The sequence below is a fragment of the Ambystoma mexicanum genome, chromosome 6p (assembly GCF_040938575.1).
Source record: "Ambystoma mexicanum isolate Mex_15411 chromosome 6p, UKY_AmexF1_1, whole genome shotgun sequence".
Lineage (NCBI taxonomy): Eukaryota > Metazoa > Chordata > Amphibia > Caudata > Ambystomatidae > Ambystoma > Ambystoma mexicanum.
In genome coordinates, this window is record NC_090935.1 from 1,253,858,488 (window position 1) to 1,253,880,070 (window position 21,583).

Consider the following 21,583-nt stretch of genomic DNA (forward strand, 5'->3'; position numbering starts at 1 on the left):
ACCAACTGCTCACTGGATGGTACCATCAGGCAGACCAGAGTTCGACGTCCTATGACACAATGGTTGCAGACTTTAACATCACCTTGTAAATGGGCTCCCTTTAATTCTGAAAAGTCGATAGACTCACCTTTTAAGACCACCAATTCAGCTACACCAACTTCATCCGTCTATGATGACATTTCATTTGAAATAGCTGATCCATCAATTCAATCATTGCCTTCTTTGGCTAACTGCCCTATGAAGTCTCAGCCCACTCTAAGTTGTACTGTGGAACCGAATATCCTGGCCCAACCGGTAGACAAAACAAATATGATGAAAGAGCTTTATGCTTTGCGAAAGTGTTTTATTTTTGGAAGAATGTGATCCTTTCAGTTACAGCCCCATTTTAAACCATACTTGTCTTTTACATTTAGTAGGTACCTTGCACAAGCTAAGTGTAATTTCTTCATCTGACATATTACAAATTGAGCTACCCAAATTAGGAAGTGCTTCAAATTGGACCCTTATAGAGTTCAGTTCCTCTATCTTGGGGCTTTATTGAAATCTAACATTCCTGCCCTCAAGAAAATGGGCCTCACATTAACCATCTGTTCTAAATCTAAGAAAGCTAAATTTCTTCGATGATCTCGCCCCAAAGAAAAAAACCTCGATGGAACTGGAGGTCGACACTTCTTAGAGTGCCAACTTGCGGGTATTGCAACACCCCAAATTTATTTCTACGGAAAGAACATTTTGGATTCCTAAAAGAGTACTTAAAGGCTCCAATTGACATTTCCAAAACTCGACCTATGAATTGGTTATTTTGGAATACAAGGGTCTACACAGTTCGTTTCTCAAGCACACTTACGGCGAGGCAACCATATTGGCCTTCAACCTTTTTCTTTTGCAGGAAACTTGGACTACGCATCCTTTTAAGATTTATGGTTGCTCTATATTGCGTAATTTAGCTAAACCTTCTATTAGAGGTCGTGCCAGTGGCGGTTAATGTCTATAGATTTAAACTTGAACCTTTGCTGTACACATTAATTCACCTTATGTTATATTTGCCACTTTTTGTCCATGTGATAATGGCTTACTTAAAATTCTCATCAATGTATAAGATTCCCCCTATGGGGCTCCACACTAAACAAACCCAGAGAATTATTAATAAAGTACCTTTTTATTGGTATGGAAAACTTCCGTTTAGTGGTACTCTGATTGCTGGCGATTTAAACTCTAGGGATTTACATGTCAAACATATTTCGCCTGGCGGTACTGACCGTCATTGGCGACAGTTTTTAGCTGTGCATGGATTGCAAGGTTTACCCTTTGATTTACTCTCAATCGCAATTTGTACCTTCACTTGGTCTAATGGGAATTCACGCTATCACATTGACTCTGTTATCACTGACTCATTGATGGTAAATCACTGTAATCTGGTGAGAATTCAGCCCAACACAGTCAGTGGCCATTCTTCACTTATTTGGCAAGTGAATGTACCCAAGACTCAAGTCCCATTATTTCAAAATATTAGCGTTAATATCAACTCAGGGAAACTGGATAATTTGGACTAGTGCCTGGATAAATGAGATCAGTAACTATATCCATGATAAAAGAGGAATTCGACTTTGGATGACCCATAGAAGGTGGGACATGGAGGCCTTCATTATAGAAAAAAAAAACAAAAAAATCAGTCGGTGCAACCAGCTTGCCAACAATAAACCTCTGGGTAACTCCAACAGCTCTATTTCCTCTCCTTTTGACATCATGTTCATCACCGGAAATTAGAGTACCGTAAGGCAAGGTAGACTGTTTGAAGTTGCTTGAATGTAAACACTAATGAGAAGGAATTACATCTAACCAATTTGGCTACTATCTCGTAAATGCTCTTTGAGAAGTGTTTGTTGGTTATTGTGACACAGCTTATTACAAACCAACGATAAGTGTAAATTCTGGGCACGCCTTAATGCAGATAAAGCAGGGATTAACATTGAAGAATTAAACCCAATTCCTGCTTTAACTTGGTGTCCTTATATCACTGAATTATATTATGATATAGAGAGTGACAACTACATTAAATAAACGCCACTTAAGAGTCATTACATTACTCCAATTGATTATGACTTAGAGGATATAAATATTATTTTGAATAATTTGAAACCCTCAAGAGCACCTGGGCCAGATGGCATCCCTAATGTGTTTTTTTAAAGTATATTCCCAGTTTTGGGCTGGCGTTTTATTTAACATCTTTAAAGTTACTGAGTATACCGGTATTATCCCAATCAGCTGACAAAAATCCTTATTAAATCCTGTTTTTAAAAAGGGCGATTGTCTGGATCCCATGAATTACCGGCTATTGGCTATGGTTGATTCTAGCCAAGTTTTTGCTACTATTTAGCTGGGTAAGATTATAACCCAAGGCCATTTCAAATGAGTTTCAGGACGTCAAAGTACGATTAACAATATTTCTGGTATCCAATTTTTGATGGCGGAAGTTACAATAGTCACCTGCAATAATTTGTTTTATGGTTTTATCGACTAGAGCAAAGCTTTGGATCTGGTGTCACAGCCCTTATTATGGAATAAATTAGAAGCTTGGGGTCAGAACCTCGACTGTTCTATAACACTAAATTACTTTACATGAATAACTCAGTTACCATACGACTAAGTCGAGGGGGCGAGTTAACCAGCCCTTGTAAGTCCAATTGTGGCCTAAAGCAAGTCTGCGTTAATTTATGCTATATAATTTATAGACATCTGATCTGGTCGGCATAATTAACGCTACACATAATTTTCCTTCTAAAATTAATGTAACTCCAATTTCCAGCCTTACTTATACTGATGACTCTATTCTGTTTGATCAGACACTGATCGTTTTACAACCATCTGTAGACGCCTTCTCCGGCTATGCGACTAAAAACACTATGGTCATCAACTCAGCTGAAACAAAAATAATGTGCCATGGTGGCTCTATTCTCAAAAAGAATTTCTTGGTTGGAGACTAAATAATTCCACCCTTACTGTAGCAGATGAATATTACTATTTTGGTTTCCCGATCAAATTGAACCCTACCATAAATTATTGCTCTTTAACAATTCCCAAAATTTGGAGAAAATTGAATATGGTGATACAGTACATGGCGAATGTTAGGCTGAATCCTGTGCAGTTCCCTTGGGGAACACTGAAAAATGATTAAGACTACAGGAGTAAGCAGTAAACCCAATTGGTAGCAGTCTGCACCACCCAGATTTACCTGGTAGCTGTGGCTGAGCAGTCAGACTTCCCTTAAGAAGAGTAGGGCAGTATGTAGAGTATACACAATAGGGCCAAAACACAGTAGAGCAAACAAACACTGACCAGAGCTTTGTATAAAAAGTATATAGTTATTTATTTAAAACACACTTTAGGCAATACACTAGCACTCTCAATGAAAGGTAAGTTAAACCACAGTCAGGAAAGTATACACACCTCCCTTGTTAACTATCAGACAAGTCAGGGTTAAAGCACAACTATTTGTTAAGACAGAAGTGAGCGCTTAACCTAGATGGCACTCCTATAGTTTAGGTTTAAAAGGGAGAGAAAAGGCAGAGCATAAAATAAAACAGTTCTCAACACTTTTAAGAGTTCAGAGCAAGGGGAGAAAGGCAGGTTATACTGTAGAGCCAAAGTTCATAGGCTAGGCCCACTTTAAATGGAGCAAAGCGAAATGTGCCCAGGATCACACGGTTTAAAGTGCACTGAAAGTCTTTGCAGAGTGTTCAAAAGAGGTTGGGGTGATTCAAAAGATATAGTTAGAAGGCCTGGAGGCAACCCAGTTTAGAAGCCAAGGATTTAAGGGTCACCTTTAGCAATCTGTAGAAAGGGAGGCCAGGCAGGACACAGTACCTTAAAGAGAAAGGAAGCTCCAGAGGGGGCAGTTGTTCCTGGCAGTGGTTGAAGTTCGTGGTTCTGACCAGGGGAAGAGAAGATCCCGTCGAGGAGGAAACGTGGAGTCGTTGCACTGAACAGGGATGAAACCAGCCGCAGAGTTCCCGATTAAAAGGTGCGGCCCTTTTATTCGCGGTCAAAAGTGGTGAGCTTGGCTATCCGGCCGCCGGGGTGCTTGGCACGGGCGATTCGAACAAGTGACGTCTTTGGAAGCGAAAAAGGGTGAACTGGTTGGTCCTACCAGCTCAAAGGGAGAAGACTCTCCAGCAGAAGAACTTCTCTTGTCGTTGGAAAAGTGGTGAGTTTGTTGCAGCAGGGCTTCACCGGTGGTGTCGTCGGTTGCAAGTGGCTCAGCTTCTTTCCTCTTCGGATTCTTAGGTCCTGTGGTGACATCTGAAGTTCCAGTCCCAAAGGCCCTGCTTTTATGCACTGGGCCAATCAGAGTAGAGTGTGACTTGGGTTGCTAAGGCAACGCAGTCGAGGGTGCCAATTCCCCCCCTCCACACTTCCTGTGGAACCCAGACAGAGTGGCACCATTTGGAGGGCTTCTGTGGAGAAGCCCGCCAAAATAGTGGAACAAAGGGCTCGACCTTGGTCAGAGTTACAGAGACGGACACAAACGCCACTTTAGAATCGAGTTCTGGCAAAAAAACCCAACCGGTGATTTAATATTAAATAAATAAACCGGCGGTATCTTTAACACTGCACCAAAAAGTGGTGCGTTTAAAATCAAAGGGAAAATCCCATAGAGAATATTCCGGTGGAATATTTCGCGTGGTAACCACTGCCACCAGCCAGAAACTCGACGAGGGGGGATGGGACAGTGCCCCCTCGAAAACAGACCCAGGGGCAATCGAATTACCCCTTACCAGTACTTCCACAATATGATGGTTTGTACTGGTTCTGTTCACAATTTTGGACTAGTAAAGCCAATGGTGACCTTACATGCCCTGGGAGACAGTCAGTCCCAGGGTATGGAGTCTATGTTTGGGGGTCACTGTGACACCCCTGTGGTAATGCACTGAGGGTGCTGTGTACCACACATACAGAAAAACAGATGATGCCCTATGGAGTAAAAAGAAACCCCATAGCCCATAAGCACATAACAAGTCAAAGAGATAACTCAAATTATGTCTAATAGTGGGAGTAAAAGAGTCTCACTCTTAGCAGGAGAAAAAAACAAACCCCAAAAATCCAGCAAAGCTGCTGGGGGACTCACTAGGTTTGGGAAATTAGCCTTATAAGAGAATTCTCCCTAACAGCGAAACATTTCAGACCTATTATAGAGGACTCATTGGAGATCTATGGTGTGAGTATTGTCCCGAGCTTGCTCTATCGACTCTCAGTATCATCTCTTTCCCATGTGCTTTGGCTAGATAGGATTGAGGGAAGGATCCTTTATTAATCTTCCCTCTTCTACATCTGTGGAGGCACTAAGGCTAGAGTATGGTTTGACCTCTTTACTTGCTTCATGGTCAACTCAACAAACCCTGCTTTATTAAAAAACGACAAGTACTATTATCTCAAATGAGTTGCAGAACTTGATTGGGAAGACCCTAAAGAGGAATAGAATCAACAGGTTCATCTCTGGGTTACAACAGTTTGCCTTTAACCATTTGGTTTCACTAAATATCTCCTTTGAAAAGGCTTTGCAAAATCCTAATATTGAGAGAATTGTGAAGACCAATTCTAAGTGGTGGGACAAAACCTGTAATATTGATAAGCTATTCAATATGAGGCGATATAAGGAATATTCAACACAACATTTTGTGTCCGATACCCCTCGATCCTATCTGACCAAATTCTGTTCTTTTGAGCTGAAGTGCTTTATTATCCAACTGCGTCAAAAACCTTTACACACAGGTGAGCTAATTGTGCTTGGCAGAAAATACCAACAGAGGCCCGTCTATGCCGTCTCTGTGGCGGGAAAGACTACTCGCTATATTCTTACTGGATGCCCGGCATGGATTTCCCAGATGAGGCCCCTTCATGAGCGTGAAAAGACAAATTAACTAGTCAGGAAAAAATTCAAAAATTGAAGGGCCCTTTGCTAGAGATGTAGAGTTGTGGATTTTCAGACCTCACAAAAATACAATTGTGTTCGTGGTTGCAGCATGTGATGGATCAACAGTAAATGGGACACAATAAATAGGTTTGTAGGGTGTTTATTTTGGTAGTACGGATGGGAATGGGATAAACACAAATAAAATAAATGAGATGCTCCTGCTTTGCAACCATATACTGATAACTATACTTGGAAAACTATAGTACGTTCTCGAATAGTATCTAATAGGGATATTGCGTTCTCTTTGGATCTCTGATCGAAGTACAGTTTCAGAGATATAGTGCCGAGCAAGCTCTTCGACACCTTTAAACACAGATTCAGGGATACAGCACCCAGTACGCTACTTGTAATCCTTCCACGGTATAGCGTGTAGCTCACTTTTTCAAATTCCAGTGATATAGCGTGCAGTGCACATCTACAGCCCTCAATCACAGTTTAGGGATGTAGTGTCAGCATGCTTCTTTAAAGTTATAGTGCCCTGCCCTTTTCCTGGCCATCAATTACAGACTCTGGGATATTGTGCTCAGCCTGCTTTTGAAGGAACATAGTGCCCAGACAGCTTCTGAAGGGATATTGTGTCCAGCTCACTTTCGAAGGGAAATAGTGAGTGCCTAGCTCACTTTTCAGGGTTGTAGGGGCCAGCTCATTTCTGTCCGTGGATTAGTGCCCAGCTCACTTTGTAACAATCCCCTCTGGGTAACTAATGTATATAAATGAACATCCCTAGCCCCTTGCATAGGCCTTGTCCTCAGGTTGCCTCGGTTTCATGGCCTGGTATTGGTCAGTTGGGTTCTGTAATCTCCTGCCCTCTATGTAAACCCTAACCACCTTGTCAAAATATTGATCTCCCCTACAGCTCCTCTGTGACTTTCCAAGGCTTTAAGAACCACAGTGGCGATCTCTGGGTCAGTCAGAAATCCCCTTTGCATCCTGGGTTCAACAACAGCCCTGTGCTATCCTGCTTGCTGATGCTCACTCATCCTTAGTGGCCCAAGCTTTACTGGTCATTCCCAAACACTAACACAGCTTCCCACAGGTGCCATTTGACATACAGGGTGCTTTGAAAGAGGCCGGAACATTCCAACCGAATTAGACCATGCGCCACGTCTCCCCATAAGTCTATGTTTCGGTCCCATTAGGCATCCAGCTGCCTGGGCAAGACAACTGTCTTTTCTTAGGACGATACACCAATACCCGATGTCCATGAGGGTCCCAGCAAGCATACGGATCAATGCAGCCTAGTGGGTCAATGGCTGAGAAAGAGGTGTCTGGTCAGGGTATTTTCTCAGTGGCTCAACTTCCAGGCCCCAAAATCTGCACTCGCCACTAGGAAATGTCAAGTAATAATTGGTGTGCTGTGTGCATATGGCTTGTTGAGAGGGCAGGTCACTATGCCTGGCTAGTGGCTTGAAACTTTGAATGTTTACCCCCAAATGTTCATTTTGTTCGGACTCTCCTTTCCATGACTTGTGGCCAATGCCACTGACCTTATGTACAGCTGGGGCGCTGGGTTGGGGAGGGACATGGTTCACTAGGATTGGTCTGACGTGGAGATGAGATATGGGTTAGTATGTGGGGGTTCGGACTCTCGCCGTTGATGGCCGTCTTGTTGGCATACAGCTCTGGCCCTAAAGGCTGTGGTGTTTCGGCTTAGTCATTTCACAGAGACCCATCCATGGGTCAGGATGGAACTCCATCACAAGCATGCCATAAATCAGAAATGTTACCTTCAAGACAATCTGCTTCAAACTGTTATTAGATACAGCTTAATATGAATCCCTTATGTGACAGGGTCAGACATCTGACCCTGTCAAGAAGGGATGGGAACCCCTCAACATGGGTCAGGAGGCCTACCAGAGTGTTTATCAGAGCCAATCCTGACCAAGAGGCTGGGTGTGGGAGTTGGGACCGGCCTAGTCTCTGTCCCTTCTACCTGTGCCTGGATAAGCAAACCAAGTACCATCTTTTCTTACCCCATACCTGTTGTGTTCAATGTTGGCCAGTTTCCTTCTGCTTATACCATAGGACTATTTTACCCAGAAGACCAACCAGAAGAGAGCTGGCAAGACTCTGCAAGACAGTGGGGTATTCCACACATAAAATCGGCAATCAAGGCGATCTGAGTGATAAAAAAATGAACTGTAGAAATTATTCTATCTGCGGCAGAACCGCAGAGTGGCCTGCATATCAAACCCACGAAATCCAGATGTTCGAATTTGAGGCTGATTTTACATTCAGCAGAACCGCAGAGTCGTATATTAAAACCGGGAATCAAGACGCTCCAGTCCATCATGATACGAACTCAGATTGATTATACTTTCAGCTGGCCACCATTCCTGAATGCAGGCGGAACCCCATATGAAAGGACCCGACGCTTACAGTCAAATTCAAATTTACACCATTCTAAGCGCTAGAAAACAATATTGAGAGTTTATAAGGCCATACTATCAGACCTACACAAATACACAGATATAATGACCACCAAAGGCAACCCAGTGAGGTATGCCAATCTCAGTCAGAAAGAAAGTAGAGCCCTGGATAACTCAGCAAGGGACGACTATCATCATCAAAGAAGTGGCCAAGGGAGGAGACATCGCCATTCTTGATTGACAAGAATGTAGTATGGGACACAAACACCTGGATACACTAGGATTCTGCATCAAACTCAAACAGAACACCATGAATAACATTCTAAAATGTAAACAAACGGTCACCAAATGGCACAGCGAAGGTGTTCTCTCAGACAAGGACAGGGGCTTCTTGTATCAAGAAGCACCCACCCTACCTACCATCTACTGCCTACCAAAGATTAACAAGGATTTTGACCAGCTACCAGAAATAGGGCCAATATTGAGCAGAATGGGTTGGATCACACAAGGCGCTGCTAAATATATAGAGCAATATCTCCACCAATGGTGCTCCGGATAGAATCCTATACCCGTGACTCCACATACATCAGAGCTACTGAAACCAATGATATGGCAAGAAAACTTATTTGGTCACATTCAACGTTAAGGCTCTTTACACGTCTATAGAATATGACCAGGCAAAGAAATCGCTGGGCTATCACTTTGCTAAACTGTCTGCCCCCTAATATCTGCATCGGACAGAAATCAAAGACCTTCTGTTGTTCTCAATGAAAAACAACATATTTGTCTTAGACAGGGAGTACTATCAACAGACGAAAGATGTAGCGATGGGAGCTGCTTATGCTCCAGCGATAGCGACACTTTCCATGGTACAATATGAGCAGATACATGCCTCACAACATGACACACTATCCAAACATCCATTTCATTGGCATTGGTACATTGATGATATTTTCCTAATATGGGATGGAACAGGATAAGAATTCTTCCAATATAGTGAATATCTTAGTACGAACACTTTTGGGTTGGAACTAACAGGACACATAAGCAATATAGAAATTGCTTTCTTGGATTTGTGTATCTATATAAAAGGATAAAGCGATACATACCTGCACATACAGGAAACCAACAGAGGTAAACCCAATGCTACTAGCAACCAGATGTCATAAGAAACAGGTGACACAAAATATCCCTGGTGACATAAGAGCCAGACGTAACTGTAATGAAACAAATACAACTGAAGCAGAGATCAAGACAGTCACCAATAGATTCAAACAACGCGGTTACACTGATAAGGACCTCAAGAAAGCCACCAGAAAATCTGACACGAAACAGAGAACAGCTACTCACAAAACAAGCTAACAGACAACACAAGCAGGCCAATCAGATTCATCGCACAATACAGCAGCAATAGCTCCCAAATCTCCAAATACTCAATAAACACTGGAACCTACTACTAATGGACGATTGTCTAAAACCGGTAATTGGAGACAAACCGACAGTAGTTTTCAAAAAAGCACCCACTGTGTGCAACAAACTTTCCAAGTTTTATGGCAACCATCAAACCAGTAAGAAACAGGCTGACACGTGCAAGACCAATTACAGGTTTTCAGAAATGTAGCAGGTGCTCTTGATAACACCAACAAACTAAAATTTGACAATGTCCTATTTGGACAATGTCCTTGAAATGTATGTCAATTCCTTAATTGCTGTAGCAAATTTGTAATATATATCATCATTTGTGCGCATGTGGAATATTATGTTGGAAGTAACATCAGAGAACTCAGGGCAAGGATTAGAGAGCACCTGAGCTGCCTAAACAACAAAGACACAAGATTCCCTCTGTCTCAACACTGGACCGAACCCCACCAGGAATCAAACAAGAAAGATGTGAGATTCCTCGCAGTGGACCATTATCGAAGCATCCATCAGAGGAGGAGACTGAGAAAAAACTCTAAGAAGAACAGAGGCACAACTCGTATGTAAACTGAGAAGCACAATTCTGGGTTTAAACACAGACAATGAATAGGAAGTGTTTCTCTAAAACCAATTGTCTGCTTATTCCTGTAACCAAATCTCTTCAATGTGCGGAGCAAGCATGTTCAGGGATATGCAGACCATAGGCTCAATATGACTGTAACAAACATTTTGAATGTGATACACTAAGGAAAAAAATGTGTTTTTCCCAATACCACAATCAAAATGTAGAATATGTATTATGCTTATACTAGTAATCACTTCCCAAGTAGAATTGATCAAGTATGTGAAACCATAATTAACCCTGACAGAATGGGTTTATTTGAATTACCATTAACAAGCATGAATGTGCACTAAGGAATGCAGTAGACTAGCAACTAATACATCACTAAGGCCACATCTGTGGAATCACCAACACTATAGGCACAATAGGCACTGGTTACGAGGGCCACTTAGCCAAAAACCCTCAAGCATAGACAGCCTGCACAAGCCCCATGTGCTAGAACACTATTCTCACCAAAGCAATGGCATTTCAAAAACTGACTATAAGACCACAGTATGCCATATTAAATACAAAGCCATAGAGCAGAAGCTCAATAAGGAAGCAAAAGGTACAACCACGGGAGGGACTTTGTCAGGAGCTACATGCACAGTATTGAACAAGCGCGGCAAAATCATAACAGCCCCTCACCTGTTTAGGAGGCAGAGCGCTGGTGGTCGAACACAGGTGGCGTTCGCGAAGGGAATCAGCAGGAACCTCACCGGCAGCCGTGAAACCGGTCACCAAACGCTGAGTGTATTTGTTGCCTTACCTGGTATAACCCACGGTTGTCCAGGGGGTGGAAGACAGGTCAAGAAATACAGAGACACACCGTCGAGGGGACAGGGTCACGTTGGAACACCAGAGACCTGACACACAGCGCTGAAGTCTCAAGGCTCACACGGACCCTATCAACAGAGACGAGTGGAAGCGTTGGATACCAGAGGCAGAGCATTGGAGCCGCTCAGACCTTAGCATCTCCAAACTTGGCAACTGCAAGGTAATCCATACTGCATGCTCATGAACTCGAGGTAGAGGGGCTCCAAAACTAAGGGGAGACGGTGAATAAATCACTAAGAGGAATGGACCACAGGAAGGTAAACCTAAGTATATGCCCATATCAAATCTCAAGCAAGAGAATCTTGACAGTGCTAACAAAGTGACAACAACCAATCTATCATAGAGCCCCATTAAAGAAAATGCATAACTGAAAAATTGAAGGACACTATTCTTCCTTGTCCCAGTGCATTGGGAGAACAATAGGAATACTTGGTAGGTCAGTAAACCAAATATGTCTGACAGATCAGTGAAGTAAACAGACTTTGGCAGGAGAGTGTGCCAAGTTTGTCTGAGGAATGACCAAGGGAAGTGGATTGTCCCCCCCAGGCATTAACCAATCCCCTTGAAGGGAAGGAAGGCACTTCCCCAATTGTAAGCAGAGTACTAGAGTAAGAGAGTCTTACTGAGAACTCTGTGGAACTTTGTTTTTGGGAACGCTGGAGTGGCCATGTTACATATTGGAACTTTGTGCACCAAAGTGAGGAAGGCTGCTGGAGAGCAGCCGAGAGATACTTTATTTTTCCCTTCTAGTAAGCAGTGTAGTACTTAGAGTGTGAGGGTCAGTATAGGTTTTAAAAACAGGACAGAGAACTTTGACAACCTGACAATGACTGCTCCATTAGTTCGTTATATTGAGGCAGGGAAACCCCTCATAGACTTAAGGTTAATGAGGGATTTTTCCAATCCCCTTTATTATTTAAATAAAAGTATTTGGGCAAACAAACAACACTGTGTCCGTCTTCTATGTCCGGCTCCTCAAAGTGTTCATATACTTGTAACCCAGCCACTGGGAAGAAGGAAGCCAGCTGTTGGCCGGGGAACCAACCAATGGAACGGAGGATAAAAAGGAGCCGCCACTCCCTACTGTGCCACAGCAATAGGGCATCAGCCCCGGTGCAGGAGCCAATGGGGGATGATTCAGCGCCACCAGGTGTTTGAGGGTGTGGGCCAGCAGGCTTCGACTGCGGGTGGCGAACAGCATAGCCTCCAGATCAGTTGAGCGTTGGAATTAGGGGGTGGGAGCAGGTTCCGTGCACAACCCGACAGAGGCCCTCTGCGGGCAATACAGAGCAGAAATGTGTGACGGCTGCCGTAGCGTTTTACTGTGAAATTCGCAAGATGTTCCGTACCATGGAACAGAGCTTCCGAGCTAAGCTGCCATCTTGTTTGGCTGCTACGCAGCGCCCCCAACCACTCGCAGTTCTAGCAAATTGATAGGCTCTCATGTTTCTGTCCGAGACCAAAATCTGCTTAACGTAAGGTAAGACAGGTGAGCACCCAAGCCCTTCAAAAGTTCATCTGTGACCGACTCAGGAGGTTGTCTTGCAGGGACCACCATATGAGGTCTTGCGGCACACAACTCACAAATAAGGCAAAGTGACATGTTCCCTGGAACTGAAACCACTGACAATGACATAGCCACGAAGCGACCTCAAGCGTAGTCAAGCCTTTGGCACCACCAGAATGCAGGGGGGCCGTGAGACGCAGCAGAGAGATGACGATGGAGGCTGGAACCAGATTCTGGGATTGGAAGAAGTGAACCATGCTTAAGATATTCACCATTTGATTCTCAGGTGAAAAGGCCCTTCCCTGTCTAATGCCTAGGAATGTACTGATAAATCTGAAAGAATGAGATGAACAAAGGACATCTTGAAGTTCAGGAAGTAGCCAAACTGCAACAGGCTGCATGTGCAGTACAGCAGTACAGATGTGACGACACATGGTCTGGTGAGCAAGCTCAGTCAAGCCTGTCATCCAGGCAGGGGAAGACATGTATGCTTTTCCTTCTGAGGCAAGCTGTTTGGCGAAGGCCCTGGGTGCAGAAGAAAGGCCAAACGGTGGGATTTTGAACTGGCAGTGAGTAGATCCCACCACAAACCTCCAGAATCACATGTGCTTCAGATGGATCAGTACGTAGAAGTAGGCGTCCTGCCAATCCAGGAACATTACGAAGTCCTGCAGATTGAGGACTTGCAGGACCTGGGAACAGGTAACAATCTTGAAATAGTCCTTACGCAGGTACATATTAACGACTCAAAGATCCAGGATGGGATGTAAGCCCCCTGTCCTTCTTTGGAACCAGAAAATTAAGGGAGGACCAGCCCTGGTCTTGTTTCGAGTGGGTTAGGAGTTTACTAAAAACTGAAAAACCTCTTCCAAGAGAGGGAGGTTCTGAGGTAAAGCGTGTCTAGTAGGGTATAGGTCTTGAGGGAACTGAGCAAAAAGGGAGACAGCAACCCTGTGCAAAACCTGTAAGGCACAAGCGCCAAAACTGGTACGCCTCTCCAAACAGGGAAGTTTTCTGGGCCATTTGAGAATGATCCTAAAGTCTTCTTCACATAGGCTGGGCAATGCTGAGGTGGAAATGCCCCACCTTGAGCACTTGGACCTCTTCCCTGGTGTGGGCCTTGGTGTAGCTGCTGCTTGTCTGAGGGTGCCTTCTGTGAAGATTCCCCGGCGGTAGCCTCCTCCCATGTAGCCAGGGGACGGCAGCCGCTACCTGATCCTGGGGGCGGCTATATGACGGAGGATCACATGGGAGGATATAGCCACCAGGGAGATGTCATGGCACGGTAGCCCCCACTTTCACATGAGGAAAAACCTGTTGCACCATACCCTGATGGCCTATTGCCATGTTAATGTTCCTGCAGGTAGAACTGAATTTCCATGTAAAAGACCCTCCAAACATTTTGCAACAAAAGCAAATCCCATAATCCTAGTATTGAGACGAGGAGGATGAAGGAGTTGACACAGAGCTACAACTGTATTGAGTGTGCTAGTTGTTGGGAAAAGATACATGTGCGCAGGACCTTTAAAAATCTGAACCACACAGTAAGAAGCAGCTCAGGAGAAGACGTGACTGCTTCAGTTAAGGCGGAAAGAGGCTGGACATGCAAACCAGCGTGCAGGAACAAAAAACAGGTGAAACGTGGTGCGAGCGAGGCGGGCCATGGAGACACCAGGAACTGCAAGGCGTTCCCTGGGCATCCGTGAGCCAGAAACAGCGTTGTCCTTACCGGAGAAGCCAGTGTGCAGGAGTGGAGCAGGAGAGGAGCACGAGGAAGCATGAAGACATGTCATAGCAGCCCGGAACGGGAAGCAGAAGGTAGATGCACACTGTGTAAGTGCGAGCAAGCCTGAAAACGCTACTGCAAACCTTTGAGTCTGCCAAAGCAGAGTGGGGAGCATGGGGCGTTGTTGCAACCACGCCAAAGAGGAAAAGAACATTGTAAAGTGACAGAAAGTGCATTTCAAAGAAGACTGTTTTTGAATCAAGATAGCAAAAGATTCTGAACACTGTAAAAGTGAATGTTTGCCAAGTAGATGACCAAATCAACCAGAAAAGTATATACTGCTAGAAGAGAAAAGATTTTGAACTTAAGGAAAGCAAAATTAATATTTGTCAAGTAGATATACCCAGCCAACCAAAAAGGTATATGCCCTCTGAGGACTAAGAGTGGAATCATAAGAGGTCCTGGCCAGCATATACCAGGCAGGTGTGAAACACAAGAGAAGTCCTGGCAGGGGAGTACACCAGGCAATTGACAGTGCATCAAGAATCCAAGCTGTGAAGTACACCAGGAAAAGTACAACGGTGTCAAGCAGACACTGTTTGTTAAACAAGGAAGGAAATTGTGTTACAAGCAGGAACTTTTTGTTAAAGAGGAACTTATAAGACTGAACAGTGTTTGTCTAACATGATTTTTGTGGGTGAAGAAAGACACAAAGGAACTGTTAGATCCAGAGACATTTTGTGATACCAGTGAGGAATCCATGGGAAAGGGATCCTCCTTTGGAGTAGTTAAAGTCTTTTCCATTTCTGGAGAACATTTATGTTGGAGTAGTCTACTTCTGTCTAAGAACACTTTTTGCAGATACCAGGTTATAAACATTTCCCTTATCACTTTATTGCGTTGTATTAGTGAGGGGCAGGATAGATTGTTTGGACACAAGGATGGCTTTTGATTTACGACATCCTGACAAAGACAGATCCTTAATTTTGGTTTTTAGGTAGAGAAACTATTTCGAATAGGGTCAGAGAGGCATTTTTCGAACCCATTTAAGTTGAATAAAGGTTTATAACCAAAACAGGACAACTTTATGTCCGGCTTTCATTCCGGACTCCTCACACTGCCCCCTAACACAGTGGCATTGGATGTACAGGGTTGAAAACCCTTACCTCTTGCAGCAGTTATTGGAGGGCTTTTGGACAGCTAAGCACAAAGAGTGTGGTGTGGTCTTGGAAGAATGGAACCTTTGAAGGGACTCATCAGCTTTTGTCCCGAAGAGGTTGTGTCCATCAAAGGCCATACCAGGAGCTTTTCCTGGACATCTGGAGAAAGTCTTGAGATCCCAGACCAAGAGTGCCTCTTGAGGACTGTTTGAGTGGCCATGGTGCATGCCACACAGTCCGCCTTGTCAGATTTGACTGAGATTCGTGTGCTGCCACTCTGCCATCCTGCAGTGGGGCATTAAAACCCACCCTCATTTCACTCACTGGGAGGTTCTTTGTTGCCTCAGAGACCACGGTCTAAAGGTCAAATGAAAACTTGGCGAGGGTGCAAGACATGCTCATCACCTCACACTGCTTAAAGCAAACACCTGTCACACCCAAGCATGGAGTCTCTTGTTCTCCCTCCCAGGAGGCCATTAGGATAAAGAGAATGTCTTGAGGTTGCCCTTCGCTGCCTGCACTACCAAACTCTCATGGGAGGCATGGGTGGAAAAATAAAGGGAGGATTCAAGGGTGCTACCAGGTCTCTGTTAACCAAGGTGACAGAGGTTGGCTTACCCCAAGACTCCAACACTGGGGCACTGCTGCTGGGTTGAAGGGAAGCATGGTCTCTCCGAGGGCCCTGCACCAGGATGTTGGTCATTTCAAATTGAACATTATGCCTTGTGAATGGTGACAAGCCCATTGTTTTAACCACCTTTGACATTATTTTCAGACAAGAAGAATGTTGCTTTCCCTGAGTCAGCGTGGGAAGAATGTTCAACTCTGGGGAGGCATCTATGCAGCTGGCCCTCTGTAAATCAGAGGCCAGTTCCACTAGAACCTCTCCCTCGCCACAGAATTCCTCAAGGAAATTACGTAACGCTGTGAAACACTAATTCTAGCTGAAAAGGCATAGGATCCCTCTTTGTCAAAGAATTTGGCCATCCTCAACATGAATTTGCCCATTGGAAGCAACATGGTGCCATGTTGGATCTGTGTCTGTCAGATCTGGGGCCGTATGCATTGGGTCGCGGTATCACTGGGTTGTCCCTGCCTTCTCTTCTGTAGGTCTCAGGGCCTTGGCAAAGAGGTCATACAATTTACGCTGAAAATCTTCCCCTTTCTCCAGGGTTGGAGTATTGTGTTGGAAATGGTGCCTCCGGAGTAGATTCCTTTGATGACTCACTGGAATGGTGGCTCCTGAACCTGATAGAAGAAGGGAGCTTAGCTGGGAGAAGAGTGAGAAGGGTACAAGCTTGGAGTAAGCATCAGGAAAAAAAAGTAAGGACATCTAAAAGGCATAGGGGAAACAAAGCAGTTTACTTAGGAGAAAGAGAAGATGTGGAACACTAGGAAAGTGTTATACGGAAAAGGCGAGAGATAGAGATCAGGTCAGAGAGATGCCGGAGGATCACACTGGTCCAGGTGTGAGGAGGTGAGAGACAGCACTGGTAGGCAAGAGGACAGGAGGAAGCCAGACATTAAGAGCAGAGACACTTCTGAATCAAAGCCCACCAGGCCCAGCAAGACCTCTTGAGAGCAAGTCCCTGGGTGAAAGGGAAAGAATCCTATAAGTTAATGATCTGTCAGACCTTCTAAACACCTCTCTTCCAGGGAGCTGCCGAACCGTGGCACAGGAGAATTTTCCAGACAAGAAGTCTGTCTGCTGATTGCAGCAGGTGGAGAGAAGGCATACTTCCTTGAGTGACTTTACATAAGATACGTTCCTTTGAACTCTGGGAGCACTTTTGGAGTTTTGGCCTTGTTGTTGTCATGAAGAGTGTATTGAAATGTGGAATTTGAACATTTATGTTGAGGATTTTCTTTGGTGCAATCACTGTTTCTTTGGAACTCTATAAAATGCCATTGCCATAGACTATCACTTTAGGCCCAGACACCTAGCGTTTGGCTATGCTGATTATCCAGACATCCTTAGTGACTCTTTTGGGGCAATCATTCTGACTGAATTGCTTCAGTCTCTCCTTAAAGGGCATCAAGTGAACCTGGAATCTCAGATCTGACAGTACCGCAGTCCAGCGTTTGGCAGCTAAAACCTGTTTATATAATCCCATGGCTCTAGCTATCTTGAAACGAGAGATGTTAACCAGACGTTTATTTCTAATCTTTTATCTCTTGTATGTTGGTTCCACCCGATCCAATTGCACAAAAGTTGGAGATGGCCTGGAGAGAGCTGTGTACCTATGTTAAGGCCTTACGAGATATTGTAGCATTAACTGTGACTTTCTGCAATTTCCGTAGTGTAGGTTCTTTCCTTAGAATATTTGTTACAGCAATGGTGGTAAGATTCTGCAGGATTTGTAATATTCAGACTGTAATATTCAGACTGTAATCTGAGTGCACTTTAAAACAGTGATTTGTAGTGATCTATGTTTGCACCTATACTATCCTTTGCAATACAGGCACAGTTCCCATGGGACAAAACAAATCTGAAGTTATGCAGGAGCATAAGATAATATTTTGTAGCGCTCACTATGATGCAGACATGTCGAGCTACATTGGGTGAAGAGTGTAGGTTCACTCACAAAGATTTAGATTGCATCAGAATTACACTAAATATTGAAATATTAGCATGATAACATTTTAGCCCATCTATTTTTTCATGAAATGGAAGCAAACAGCAATACCTTGGTTTTAGATTGGCATAAACCTATCCAGTTTTTCCCGCGCCTTGAAACACTTGTGTATAGGTGCGTTATAAATGCCATATCATATCACCTAATTCTCTACAACCTCAAAGAGGGTTTTGACATGGGTTTGCTTTTCATCTGCATTTCCATTAAGTCTGATGATCACGTTGATGTCAGTGTAATTATGGAAAGTCACTCCTTATATATCTGTATTTTTCTGTATGAATTGTTTCTACATTTGTAAAAATTAATGGGTGAATAACATGCAGCGAAAAGAGTAAACCCAAATTAAAGTCCTGATTCTCCGCTCATCTTCCATCATTGTATTTGTGAGTTTTTGGTAAGATCAGTTGTATTACAGGGGATAACTCTTTGTTGCTTTAAATCAAAGGATTATCATAATCACTTCTGAATTATCCAAGTGTAGAGTGTCAGGGCAAAAATACAGAGTCACTAACGTTTTACCCAGTCTCTGTTCTTTTGTTGTTATGACAAGCCATATATCGCACAAAAAAAGCAAATAATTTCAGAGACATTAAAAGCATCTCAATGTATAACAAAAATGTGTGGCATGCGCTAAAAGAATGTTTCCATGCACCAACCAACAAAGCTAAGGATGGTGCGCTGGAGCACTAGTTGCTACAACTTTCAGAGAAGGAAACACATACTTGGGCATTCTTGAATCAGTAACAACCATGGCTCTGCTGAAATCCACTTTGAGATCCATTGGGTCCAAAATGTGTTGAGAAGAATGCTTACATTTACGAGCCTCCTTCCAATTTTCACCTAAAGAAACAAATTAAATTTAAGCAAATGTGGCCTTTAAAAAAAGAATTCCAGCATAACATTCATTTAATACACATTTACCTTTTAGTTACTATAAACATGGCTAACACATGAGGTGTTGGATTGCCAATTTACATTAGAAAGCAGGTTTGAAGGGGCATTTCAATTTGTTCATGCTCCAATTTACAGTTGTAAAAGGACTAGTGATTACAGACAAAGCCAATTACAAATGAGTTCAAACCACCTGTGGTAGGACAGATATAGGAGACGGACAACGAGACCGGGTTCAAAGTGGTTCACTTTTTTGAAGTAAAGAAAATGGCTCACCCAGCCCTATTGCTACGATGAAGGTTAAATACACTGGAAAATAAGAAAAGGTTTGCGTCAGGATGTCTTGCATACATCAAAAATCAGTCCTCTGTCCAGACCTATGCTAGGCCCTACCACTAATAAAGGAAAAACAAACCTAGCGTAGACAAGTGTTCTTTACTCCCCCTTCCTTGGTTTGGGAATGACCCTCCTTCTCTTGAACTGTTCCTAAAGAGTTCTCAGGTTTTTACCTGCTCTTACAGGTCACACACAGTTCCTTTACTGTCAGAATATTTATTTTATTATTTATTTATTTTTACATTTTTATGGCACCTATACAGCAAAAATTGTTTCCAGGCACCACAAGCCAAAAGGGGAGGGGCAACGGGGGAGGATAAAACAACAAGAAATGGTCCTACTAGGCCTTGTGATATTCAGATTGTGCAAGTGCAGTAAATAAAGTGCATGGGGGGGGCAGGGTTGAGACAGGGTAAGTGCTAGAGAAGCCCAATGGAGGGCAAGTGCGCAAGGAAGGCAGAGGTAAGGGTAAAGTGCGAGAAACAGGGGTGGACCGGACTCGGTAGGCTAGTCAGGGAGAGGTGCCCGAAGGCAAGTGCTGGTAGTGGGGTACTGCAGAAGATTGGTTGGAGGATTGTCTGGCCCCTGTAGGACTCAGAAGAGACCAGGCAGCCAGTCATCGCAGCGGGGGGACATTAGCAGGGATGGGGAAGAGCAAAGGAAGAGGAGAAGAGGAAAGCCTTGAGGAGTTTCCGGAACTTAAGGAGATTCGGCTGAAGTCAGAGGGGCAGTAAGGTCATTTCAGAGGGAGGCTCCTGACAAGGAAAGATCTACCCCTCACTCTCTGCTTGGAGAATCATTTGACCTGCAGAGAGTTCGAGCTGGAGGACCAAAGGATTCTAGCAGGGAGGTATTTAGGGAGGTAAATTTGTATTTAGTGTGGTACCAGGGTCCCAAAAAGCGGTTTAGATTATGTAGAGGGTCTTAAATTTGATCCTAGCAGCCAGCGGCAGCCAGTGGAGATTTTAGGGCTCAAGAGATGCGTTCCATGGACTTGAGGCTAATATTAAGTCTTGCAGTCCTATTCTAGATTACTTGGAGAGGGCGGAGGGAGGAAAGAGACGGATTAAGGAAGAGGCTGTTGCAGTAGTCCAGCCTGGAGAGAACAAGAGCTGTGTAGACATTGAGTTTCTGGAGGAAGGTGAAGAAAGGTAGAATGCCTCTGAGGAGGTAGAGCTGAAAGTGGGCCTTCTTGGCAAGGTCCGTGATGTGAGTTGAGAAGGAGAGAGAGAAGTCTAAGATGAAGCCCAGGTTTTTTTCCTCACAAGAGTGTGAGGGTAGGGGGGCCCAAGGAGGGTGGCCAGAGATTAGGCGGGAAGGAAGGGGCAATAGTTCCAATGAGAAGGATCTCGGTTTTATAGACATTAACAAACAGGGCAAACTTCTGCGACCTTCCACAAAGTATGGAATTACCAAAGGTTCAAAATAAAATCCTTAGGTTGGCTATTTGAATTCGCAAGATTTTAAGAGTCCAAATTATGTCTTTTCTTCACCCCCACCCACTCCCTCATGTTACCCCATCTTCTTGCAGACGATCAGGATTTTCGGTCCAGCATGGACCAGCATACTATAGAGGAGAGTCTGATTTTCTCTGGTCCTCCATTCTCTCCCCCTCAGTGCTCCAAAAGCAATATTCCATGATTTCTAAACCCAACCAAAAAGGGTGAATTCTTGTGCCCCTCAAGGCATTAATCAACATAGTTTGTCTCAAGTATAGTATTCGTAAGGGTTTCAAGAGTACAACAGATATCTTCTTGACAGCCCTCCAGGGCGTCTCAGTTTCCTGCAGGTGATGGGGGTTTCTGGTACACCATGGACCTGGCGACTACTTGAGGATCTCAGTTGCTCTGATTTTGCACGCTCTGCAAGTGTCTTTGGTTCTCAGCCCAAATTGTGCTCTTAGCTCTCGGATGGGTTTTTTCCTCTTGAGGTATCTTTTTCTCATATCCAAGCCTCCCAGTTCTTTGTATGTCTTTCAGGGTCCTAGTAGCCCTTTTTAGGGAGGCAGTTTCAGATTTACCCCCTTTTAGTATTTCTTTTTACCTTTGTTTCTGGTATATCTTTTTGGGGTCCAGCAAGGACCAGCAGACTCTAATTGTAGGTCTGCCTTGCTTTGGTTTTTCACCCTCT

General features: G+C 43.9%; 1 protein-coding gene across 5 annotated transcripts in view; it reads right to left on the minus strand.

The window, feature by feature from the left end:
• VPS13A (vacuolar protein sorting 13 homolog A) overlaps positions 1-21,583 on the minus strand; it is a 2,994,934-nt gene that overhangs the window by 2,176,335 nt on the left and 797,016 nt on the right. For all 5 annotated transcript variants that reach the window (XR_011280366.1, XR_011280367.1, XM_069625905.1 and 2 more), the window contains exon 22: positions 18,949-19,066. Coding sequence is in view for 3 of the 5 variants with exons in the window: in XM_069625905.1 (XP_069482006.1) it covers positions 18,949-19,066 (118 nt within the window). In the remaining 2 variants the exon portion in view is untranslated. The remainder of the gene's footprint in view (positions 1-18,948; positions 19,067-21,583) is intronic.